The 12,235-nt window shown below is 35.5% G+C and overlaps 1 protein-coding gene across 1 annotated transcript in view; it reads right to left on the bottom strand.

Annotated features, from left to right (window-relative positions):
* The window catches only part of LOC140438392 (uncharacterized), an 802,897-nt gene that overhangs the window by 351,892 nt on the left and 438,770 nt on the right, over positions 1-12,235 (bottom strand). The window contains exon 6 of the mRNA XM_072528074.1: positions 8,250-8,347. Within this exon, the coding sequence (XP_072384175.1) occupies positions 8,250-8,347 (98 nt within the window). The remainder of the gene's footprint in view (positions 1-8,249; positions 8,348-12,235) is intronic.

The raw sequence follows: 12,235 nt of genomic DNA, 5'->3' as shown, positions 1-12,235 counted from the left end.
TTAACAGACGTTACCCCCTTATAATTAGAGTTCTTCCGGTAGAACCCCTTAATGGTTTAGAAAACAGACATAATATTTAATTTTTTATTTTATATATTGCAAACATACTTACTATCTTCCTTAATTCTTGATGACCAATTTTGTTGACAAAATATTTTTCTTCTTTATAGTGCTTATTTATATCCAGAATAATTTTTTGGGTTTACCATTTACCGAAAATTTTCGGTTTCTAGCTATCTGTGCCATTAAGCTGCTATTATTCGCCGGCACGTTCAATTACAGCACTTACCAACACATTATTTTCAATCACAAAAGAAAATTACAAAAACGACATCCACCCATAAACAACCAGTTTATAACCGTAAAAGATCGTATTTGCTCTATTTCTAAAGCTTAATCTCGCGCACAAAGATATAATAGCTCCTATGAACATAAACAAATACACCTACGAACACACGTGTCCGGCCTACAAGGTTTTAGTCTGGATCCTGCCGAACGGAGCGGATATAGAGCCCGACCTCCAAACGACATTGAAACAACAGCGAGGCAGTCGAGGGCTCTTATTACACTCTAAAAATATGAAAATGTATTTTGCCGTGAGCAGGAATTTTAAAATAATAGGATTGGAAACGGTAAACTACATAGAGTTAGGAAATATGTTCTTCTGGCATTTTAACAAAGCTAGGACGAGACAGTTATACGTGAACGTTGCATTTAATATTTACATAGACAACAGTGGTTATAAGGAGAAATATTATACTTCAAATATATTATTTTCATATTCATAGATTCTCAGAGAGTTTTGTATACGGTAACTACATTAAATTGTTTAAAAATGTTGAAGAATTCACATGCCGCCACGTCTGAGACCCAAACAACAAAGTATACTTTTCGAAGTTTTTTGGTGCGTTGAATACGAATCTAAGCTCCAAATTGCCGAATTAGCTCTGGTTTCGAGATATACTAACCTAAAACTGCAAAAATAGTGGTTTTTGGCCATTATTGAGGTAATGTAGACCCGCTAAATTTGTTTGATCGTAAATTCATACGCATAACGCTCTTTCAAATGGGTATGGGTAAGAATGGATATAAATTTAAATTTACTTTTTTTTATCAAGTCTATCTCGCTTTAATTCAAACGATCGTTTGAGTGTCTTAGGTCTATGTCCAACTGAAACGTTATGTCTATTAAGTGACCAGCAGTAATCTGCCATCATTCGTACATCCCAAAGACCTAAAAAATGACGCTCTTTCTGCTTGAAGTCTTGGCAAAATCGCTCTTCGATCTCTTCGCTGAATGCAACTACATTTTCTGGAAAATAATTTAAATATGAAAACAGAAAGTGTAATTTCAAGCTCATCAGGGTCTTCTAACTCTAATGCCACAAATTGGTCGCATTGCTCCTGTAGTTATCCTTTCCCAAGTTAATATGCTCCTTTTTCTAACTTGGCTGCACCGTACTGAACACGACCAATAGTCAGAAATACGTATTTACTTCCATCATCTTTTTTGGTTTTCTGTTTTGCGAGACATGCCAATACATTTTACTTATATATATATATATGTATATATATATATATATATATATATATATATATATATATATATATATATATATATACATATGTTCGGATAAGTTTCCGCGGTCAGATAAATGAAAATTACTGAGTTCTCGGGAAGAACCGCGTTGAGAATTTAAAACTCGACGTTTCGGCACCCATTTTGGAGCCATTATCAAGAGGGATACGGTTCGGTTCGAGTTCGGGGTCTCAATCTGCCTACTCCCCTCACTCGAGACGTACCAGTATCGTGTTCTATATTGCAAGAACTGTCTCTCGGCACTGAGGTCTCAATCTGCCTACTCCCCAGTGTCGAGTGACAACCGGTCTTACCCTGTGTGGCTGCTTTTATACTCGCTGTATGCGCGGGAACGGTATGCGCTGACGTGATCTGAACTGACGTGGCCTGAGCGGTGTGGGCGGGAGGTTGCTGAAGAAGGGGTCGCCATGTTGCCGGCAATCGTTTCGCGTCATCGCGCGTGTTCAAGCTGTGAGGCCGTTTTTCGATTTCGATAGCTTCACGAATGATTCTCGCTTTTAATGAGCGGATGGGAGCGATGGTTTTTGTTTTTTCGAAATCTATTTTGTGGCCTGTTTGAATATGATGTTGGGCTAGGGCTGAAGTGGTATCGGAATGTTTGACTGATAGAGAATGTTCGTAAATACGGTTATGGATTCGTCGGTTTGTCTGTCCTACGTATGTACGTGGGCAACTGGAACAAGGTATCTCGTAGACACCATGGTCTTCATTGGGGATTTGGTCTTTTACGGATCTAACGAGATTGGACAATTTGGAGTGAGTGGTGAAGATGGTTTTGATATTAAGAGGGATAAGAGTTCTACTGATCTTGTCAGTGACACCTTTAATAAAAGGTAGAAAGATTTTGGGTTGATCCGGCGGCAAGGTTTCTTTTTTGGATGGAATGGGGTTTAGAAGTTTTTGAATGCTTCTATTGATTTGGGTTTTGTGGTAGCCGTTTTGTAGGAGTGTTTGTCTTATTGAATTGATTTCGGATGACCTGTGATTGTTGTCGCTAAGTCTTATGGAACGGGAAATAAGAGTGTTGATGACTGAATTAAGTTGGGCGGGGTGATGATGTGACTGGGCATTGAGATAGCGGTTTGTATGAGTGGGTTTCCGGTACACGGAATAGGAAAAACTGTGAGGTGGAGTTTTCTGAATAAGAACATCAAGGAATGGCAAAGACGCTTCAGACTCAACTTCCATCGTGAATTGAATGCTGGGATGTATTCCATTCAGGTGGGAGAGGAAGAGATCTAATGTGTCTTTACCATGGGGCCAAATGACAAAGGTATCATCAACGTACCGTAACCAGCAGGTGGGTTTGAGATTTGACGAGGACAAGGCTACTGTTTCGAAATGTTCCATGTATATATCTGCTATTACGGGAGAGAGGGGCGATCCCATTGGGGCACCTTTGATTTGACGATAGAAACGATTTTGGAACGTGAAATATGTATTAGACATGCAGTGTTTTATAAGAGATAATGTGTCTTGGGGAATTTGATGTTTAGAGTCCAAGATGGAAATGGTTTCATCGATGGGAATGTTGGTGAATAAAGAAACAATGTCAAAACTGACTAGTATGTCTGAGGGCGAAATAGAAAAGTTTTTCAGAAGATCAATGAAATGAAAAGAGTTTTTGACAAAAGACGAGGCGTTTTCGGCTAATGGTTGTAAGGATGAAGCGAGATGTTTTGCCAATTTCTGAGTGGGACAGTTGTATGCACTGACGATGGGTCTTAGGGGTCTTATTTTTCATTCTTACCAAATCTTTTTCTAATCTTCTAACACGCAAATACCGTCTTCTCTGTGATCTTGCTTTTCTTAAATCATGTCGTGACCATCAAGTCATTCCAAAATCTTTACAAGTTAAACATCACACCAAATCTTCATCAATTTCCAAAATTCTTAGAGCCACTGGTTTTTCGCTTCTTAGAAATTCAATTCATTCCACCCGACGCAACTTAGATACAACAAATTCCCAACTTCTTAAAACCTACAATGACATCCACTCTTTCAATATCCATCCATTATTATGGGACACTTTCGATCGTCTTTCTCACCAAAAAGCCCAACACATTTCTGACAACAAAACCCAAACCCAGAAACGCAAACTGGACCAACTTATCTCTCAGCAAAATCCACCGCCCGTTTCAAATCAACAACCTTCTACTGTTGTCCATAATTTCTCAGATATTCACATATCCGATTCAGCTACCAAAGCTCTGTCAAAAGGCTTCAATTTCTCTGTCACTCCTCTTTCCATTCCAACTGAGAAAATTATTTGTCAAACTGAAGAAGCTATTTCCCATCTTCCTTCCGACCAAGCCGAAGTTGCCAGACAAGATGTCGCCAGAATTCTCCGTACTTCCAAACCCCCACCTTCAAATATTAGTCTTTCAGAAAGACGTGCCCTCAAAGAACTTTACAACAACCCTGACATCGTCATCCTTCCGGCCGACAAAGGTAATGCCACCGTCATTCTCAACTCTTCTAACTATTTCGACAAAATGTGCGAACTTCTGAATTCCACAGAATACAAACATGTCCCAAATGATCCAACCACATATCTAGAAAAAACGACCAAATCCATTATAAATAAGTCTACTCTATCTCCAGACCTCAAAAAATCTCTTATACCCAGAGAAAAATCATCCCGAATTCCAAAGATATACGGCCTTCCAAAAATCCATAAGCCCAATGTTCCCCTAAGACCCATCGTCAGTGCATACAACTGTCCCACTCAGAAATTGGCAAAACATCTCGCTTCATCCTTACAACCATTAGCCGAAAACGCCTCGTCTTTTGTCAAAAACTCTTTTCATTTCATTGATCTTCTGAAAAACTTTTCTATTTCGCCCTCAGACATACTAGTCAGTTTTGACATTGTTTCTTTATTCACCAACATTCCCATCGATGAAACCATTTCCATCTTGGACTCTAAACATCAAATTCCCCAAGACACATTATCTCTTATAAAACACTGCATGTCTAATACATATTTCACGTTCCAAAATCGTTTCTATCGTCAAATCAAAGGTGCCCCAATGGGATCGCCCCTCTCTCCCGTAATAGCAGATATATACATGGAACATTTCGAAACAGTAGCCTTGTCCTCGTCAAATCTCAAACCCACCTGCTGGTTACGGTACGTTGATGACACCTTTGTCATTTGGCCCCATGGTAAAGACACATTAGATCTCTTCCTCTCCCACCTGAATGGAATACATCCCAGCATTCAATTCACGATGGAAGTTGAGTCTGAAGCGTCTTTGCCATTCCTTGATGTTCTTATTCAGAAAACTCCACCTCACAGTTTTTCCTATTCCGTGTACCGGAAACCCACTCATACAAACCGCTATCTCAATGCCCAGTCACATCATCACCCCGCCCAACTTAATTCAGTCATCAACACTCTTATTTCCCGTTCCATAAGACTTAGCGACAACAATCACAGGTCATCCGAAATCAATTCAATAAGACAAACACTCCTACAAAACGGCTACCACAAAACCCAAATCAATAGAAGCATTCAAAAACTTCTAAACCCCATTCCATCCAAAAAAGAAACCTTGCCGCCGGATCAACCCAAAATCTTTCTACCTTTTATTAAAGGTGTCACTGACAAGATCAGTAGAACTCTTATCCCTCTTAATATCAAAACCATCTTCACCACTCACTCCAAATTGTCCAATCTCGTTAGATCCGTAAAAGACCAAATCCCCAATGAAGACCATGGTGTCTACGAGATACCTTGTTCCAGTTGCCCACGTACATACGTAGGACAGACAAACCGACGAATCCATAACCGTATTTACGAACATTCTCTATCAGTCAAACATTCCGATACCACTTCAGCCCTAGCCCAACATCATATTCAAACAGGCCACAAAATAGATTTCGAAAAAACAAAAACCATCGCTCCCATCCGCTCATTAAAAGCGAGAATCATTCGTGAAGCTATCGAAATCGAAAAACGGCCTCACAGCTTGAACACGCGCGATGACGCGAAACGATTGCCGGCAACATGGCGACCCCTTCTTCAGCAACCTCCCGCCCACACCGCTCAGGCCACGTCAGTTCAGACCACGTCAGCGCATACCGTTCCCGCGCATACAGCGAGTATAAAAGCAGCCACACAGGGTAAGACCGGTTGTCACTCGACACTGGGGAGTAGGCAGATTGAGACCTCAGTGCCGAGAGACAGTTCTTGCAATATAGAACACGATACTGGTACGTCTCGAGTGAGGGGAGTAGGCAGATTGAGACCCCGAACTCGAACCGAACCGTATCCCTCTTGATAATGGCTCCAAAATGGGTGCTTAAACGTCGAGTTTTAAATTCTCAACGCGGTTCTTCCCGAGAACTCAGTAATTTTCATATATACATATATATATATATATATATATATATATATATATATATATATATATATATATATATATATATATATATATATATATATATATATATATATATATATATATTTTGTTATGTTTCTTCTTTCCCAACCAAAGAAAAATAAATAAAAAAAAACCATCGAAATAAAATTTTAAGATATCAATATAAACAAATTGAATATAGTAATTTAAGATAAGATTTAGTGTAGATAAGAATAGAAATTTGTACCTTTTTCCGTTTCAAACAAAATTATCAAAAAACCTTTGTTTAGAATTAGAAGACATTTTACCTGTAAGTTAATCTTTTCATTGTTTGTATAATCGAGTATTAAATGACCATATTCTAATCTTTTGAAATATGTATAAATTGTGTATTGAAAAAACCAATTTTAAAGTAAGCTATTTAGTTGTTCTCTGAAACCGAAATTAGGCTTTTCCAAAATCATGGTAAACACAATTTGAGCTTTTGATTGGACGGTCGTTTTTAAATGGGAATTTGTGAGCCGATCATGAGAACCGGAGGGGCAGTTATAATTTGGTCATCGAAGGAAACAGTCGTTTGTCTCAAGATAGAGTGTAGTTCGTGAGTTTGGATACCGGCATGGTGAAAATAAGTGAATAGTTTTGCAGAAGGAGATAACAAGTAGATTAAAAGAGGTCCTTGTATCTACCGTGGGCATTTTGTGAAGTATATGTGAAAGTATTTTTACGGCATCAAGTTGACAAAAAGAGGTCCTTGTGTCATAAATAAGTAGCTGAGTTTGGAGGAGTGAATCAGGTGTTTTTGTGTAGTCTGCAGGAGGTTTGCAGAGACGTTAGGAAGGAGCCGAGGTGCCAAAGAGGAGAGATCACATCGTTGAGGAGACTGGACTTTTCTGAGTATGTTCCAACATACAACTCAATAAGAAAATAAGCTGTAAGTGTTTTGTACAATTGAATTTTATAGCTGTGAAGGATCGGTTTGACATCATGGTCATTAGCATTCAAATTTAAGAACTGAGGTTTTGTTAGGCTAATCAAAAGTTTAAAGTTTTGTTGTTTCTAGTTTCAAGTAAAGAAAAATTTAAGTAAAATTGGTTTTCACTTAATATAAATGTATGTAGATTTAAAATCTTATTATTATAAAAATTTGATTTATTTTCTTGTATGCTGATTGATAAGATAGCGACAGAATTTGATAATTGTTTTATTCGTTCATATAAAATAAAGAAACGTAAATTTTTGTAATATAATATAGTTTTTATTCTTATCCTTCTTCTCTATCCCGACAAAAGACAACTAGAAAATCTTTAAATCCATCGAACACAGGTAATATAAGGATTATTTTACTTTTGATAACAAATAAGTTATAATTCTTTTTTATTGGCTCAATAAACTAAGATTAAAGTCAAAATAAACAATCATAATAATATATATATATATATATATATATATATATATATATATATATATATATATATATATATCAGTACGATCATAGTAGAAATATACATATTATAATATTGTCTAGGACTGTTTTTTTATAAACAAAATCAAAGGAATTATTTAAAATTATTTAATCCCGATTCCTGAGAAACACTTGGAGCGTCTCCACACCTACCTGGAAAAGGGAGAGGATGAAAGGGAATTTCAATTACAATTTCCTTTCATCTCACTTTACAACAGACTTATATAATTACGTTATAAAAAAAATTATATTAGTAAACTGAATATTACCTTTCAACCCTCATAGTTTTTTTTGTCACACAATTAACTAACTCCTTGTTTCCTGGTTTATCAGTTATTTTACCAGTTTTTTCATCATACCCTTGTTTCCTGCATTACTTCGACATGTGATGTTGAAAGTTATTTTTTGTTATGACAATCAAGGGAGCCTTCACTTAATAAAAAAGCATTCTCACCACACATATTTAAATACAAAAAGTCACACATACATAATATATGTGACTGGCTATATGATCAATAGTCTAAGCCATAACATAAAATACCTTCTGAGTTAAGTCAACCTTCAGCAATTTGAACAATAACTGCTTCCCTACGTCACTTATTACGAGTATATGAAATCACCGGCTCGCATACAACTTCCAAAATGCAAAATATTACTAAATAAATGTAAACTCTTGTTCTAGTTCTTTTACATTTCATCTCCTTAATGTCTTTTCAGAAAATATAAATAAATTTTAAAACAACTTTTTAGATTTTACATGCCATTTAACAACAAATACAATAAAAAAAATGCAAATAAGATTGAATAAGATACTTACAGGTGTGGCAGTTTGAGGTGTTTGGTGAAGTAAGGCAGACGAACGAGATCTTCTTGGTGTTATGCCGACTTTTTCTCCACGCATAATAGATTCAACAACTGAAAAAAATATGTACATTTTTATTATATATATATATATATATATATATATATATATATATATATATATATATATATATATATATGTAGTCCATAAGGATACTTGTGGGAGGGTTATCAGTAACAAAATTGAAGCAGGCAACAAAAGGATCTTGCTACTTCATCCGTTATTGAAGACGTTTCGTATATACACATCATTAGTTATTCTAAAAGTAAATCAATGAGTTTACATTCCTAGAGAAAATTACAAAGAATAACTAGAATTTGCATCTACAAAAAGATGAAAGTGAAACCTACATTCACTCAGGAACCATGCAATTACACGTTCAGTTTTTTTTTTCAGTTTCAGTTTTTCAGGAACGAAGTCAGTTTTTGTAAATGTTGCAAAGAACAGAAGTAAAAAAAGTGTGTAAGCGAATATATACTTTTTAACATGGAGGACAAACAGAATCCCAAAACACTGATGGTGTGTAATTATCGTTAATAAAAGGATTATATTTAACTTTAGGTGTCATAGTATGACCACGTTGTTTCAAATTAAAGCAAAGAAATAGTTACCAGTGTATTCACAAAATTATCCCTTAACCATCTCACAAAGAAATAGAACTCAACAAGTTATTGCTTTGCAAAGTTAATGAATCTGAATCTCACCGAACATTCAAGAAATGACATTTCATTTGACTCTAACAAATAAAATTTGACTATAAAAATAAACCATAGTAATTAATCTGAGGTTCACTACACCAATCAAATCAAAAACTATGTATGTAAAATTTATGTATGTATATATTTATTATTTAATTATTTATTTATTATATATTCATTTATTTATTTATTTTAAGAATCAAAGTAGTAGGTATGTATTTCAAAATTTATGAAATCTGTAAGTTCAAAAGTTTAGTTGAAGTATTTAGAATTAAAGAGTGATATATTTGACTAGTTACTCTTAGTAAGTGACTAGTTACTGGATTTCTACTGAGTGCAGTCCCATGTTTAAGTACATAAAACATTGTCAAAAACTGTCTTTTAGAGTAATCCTTTTCATTACAAATAATTTTAAGCTCTTTAAAGTGAACCCTGTGTTTAGATGCGAGTATGTTGTGCTAAGGTGTAAGAATGTTTCGATAAGTTAATAACACTACGATGTGAAGTTAGCCTACTCTTAAGTGAAAGCCCAGTCTGCCCTATGTAACAAGTGTTGACTGGTATATTTTTTATACAATTACTAAACTAATATAAACACTAAAACGAATCCAAAATGACACACCGAAAGGAAGAAGTGTAGCACACAAAACACTGTAATTAAAAAGAACAAGATAATCTATATGAACCAAAAATTGTGTATTATAACTTATAATTATAATTATTAAAGTAGATTTAGTTTGATTTTATAATTATTTATTTAGCGGTTGTGTATACAGTAATCCACAGTACAGGTGCTCAAGTAGATGTTGCAAAAGAATTGCATGCAAAAATAGTTTACCAGAAATTTAAAACACTTAAGACAGAAGTTTACTTTTAAAATTTACATAACAAGTGTAGAAAACTTCTTAAAAAGTTAGGACAGAAATAAGATTAAATTTCTTTTATGCTAAAGTAATTGAAGTTTTTGAGAGCTACATTATACCAGATTGATTCATTGTTATCCTAAAGTTAGAATTACTTGTTGAAAAGCCCTATATTTACTAACTTCACAATTCTTTAATATTCATCTCTCCGCAAAAGTTGTCCGAAGAAAGTTCCAGAACTTTTGACGCCCGTTAAAATTAGTTTCCTTCTCAGTTGGAAACTTTTTATAACTTTCATGAAGTTTTCCAATAGATTTTCCTTGCCGGCAAAGTTTTTCCATCATAACATCAAAGTTTTATTAATACAGTTAGTGTTGGGGATAAAACCGACGACGAAGTGTTTGGTCGCTTTTCTTTTAATACTCGATTCCCTTTCTCTCTTTTCGTTCGTTTACATCAAAGAACAGACCGGCGCAACTTTGTATATTTACTGTTGGTTTTTGATAGACTATTTGATTAACTCCAGAGTGGAACTTTTTTACGCTTCGAATGTTATTTACTCATGTAACACTTTTCTTTATATCTAATTTGGACCGAAAACGACATCCATATAATCAATGATCGGTACATTTCTGTACAAAAATTCTATAATAAATATTTTAGTCTTTATTTCATAGGTCTGCTAGTCGCCTATGACCATTAGGCGTCATCTTAGGTGGTGAATAGGATAATGACCTCTAGATATACGTGGCAAGTTGGAAATGAAATACTTAACGTGGACTAAAACTAATATTGAAAGGCGGCAGCTGGCTGTTTCGGAATTGTTTGGATAGACCTCAATGGTCAGATGCTAAGAACCACCGGAAAGTGTATAAAAATTGGAACATGGAATGTCAGCCTTTTTGAGACTCGTAAACTTAATACAATTATAGATGTCAACATAATTCAAACCATCAAAGAAGCAAAAAAACAACAGGGCAAACAAAATACCGAAAATCAACAGAAACTCATCAAAAATACGAATATCTTTCGAAATAAAAAAGAGACAAAAATACGAAAGATTTAAAGACCTAAAAGAGCTGAACAAAGTAATATCTAAATACACTTCTCCAAGAAATTAACGCACCACTTTGAAATATTAAAATATTTTATTAGAGTTAACAAAAATTTCCATTGTAATGTTATATTTTGCAAGTCCCATGTAAATGCCATTCGTACACTCTATATTTATTTACTGTGTTTTATCGCTATAGTTTTTTTTATAACAAAACAAAAAGAAGCAAAAAATGTACTAATTCCATAAATATACTAATTTCCAAGTGTTCACGAATTTCATTCGGCTACTGGTTAATTGTTGATTATTGTTAATTGTGTTTATTATGGAGCGTCAATCACGTAATTTAGCCCGAGATGAATGTGCCCAAGTAGTGATACTGTCGGAAGAAGGTTGGAGTTGCTGAAGAATTGGTCGTCGGTTTAATGTGTCCCACACATCCGTCTCACGGGTGTTAGAAAGATTCCTCGAAACAGGGGATCATACTCGCAGACTAGGGCAAAAACGAAACCGGGTAACTACCCCTATTCAAGATCGATTTTTAAGAATTTCTGCTCTTTGACAACGTTTTGTAACACATAGAAGTCTACAAATTCAACTTCGAGACGTGCATACTATACAAATTAGTACTGAAACTTTTCGCCAGCGACTTAGGCAATACAACTTAACACCTAGGATTGCCGCCCAAGGTCCTCTATTAACTGCAGAGCATCGACGGGGGAGACTACATTTTGCCAGAGAACACGTTAATTGGTTAGAGGCTGACTGGGAACAAGTGCTATTTACTAATGAATCCCGATTTTGTTTGTACAATAACGACAGACGTGTTCGTGTGTTGCGACGACCCAACAAACGATATGCTCAGTGTAACTTTCACACACCACATTTTTTGGTGGAGGATCCGTTATGGTGTGGGGTCGTATTTCTTTGACCGCATGTACGGACCTAGTGGTCATACAAAATGAAACTGTTACAGCTAAATGGTACATATTGGAGATCCTGGAGCAACATGTAGTACCATTCGCTCCTTATATCGGTGAAAATTTCTTACTAATGCAAGATAATGCCAGACCTCACGCTGCACAGATCGTCAGAAATTATCTAGAAAAGGTATAAATTAACACTATGGAATGGCCAGCACATAGTCCGGATTTAAATCCGATTGATAATCTCTGGGATATCCTTGGTAGGCGATTAATAGCGACACCGATCCAACCAAACAACTTACAGGAAGTGGGAGAGAGGCTGATCCAGATTTGGAGAGAACTAGACCAAAATGAAATACGGCAATTACTTTTAAGTATGGGCCAACGATATGAGGCTGTT

This window comes from Diabrotica undecimpunctata, chromosome 4 (assembly GCF_040954645.1).
Source record: "Diabrotica undecimpunctata isolate CICGRU chromosome 4, icDiaUnde3, whole genome shotgun sequence".
NCBI classification, from domain to species: domain Eukaryota; kingdom Metazoa; phylum Arthropoda; class Insecta; order Coleoptera; family Chrysomelidae; genus Diabrotica; species Diabrotica undecimpunctata.
The sequence above is the reverse complement of the archived record's forward strand: the minus strand, read 5'-3'. Positions and strand labels throughout refer to the sequence as shown.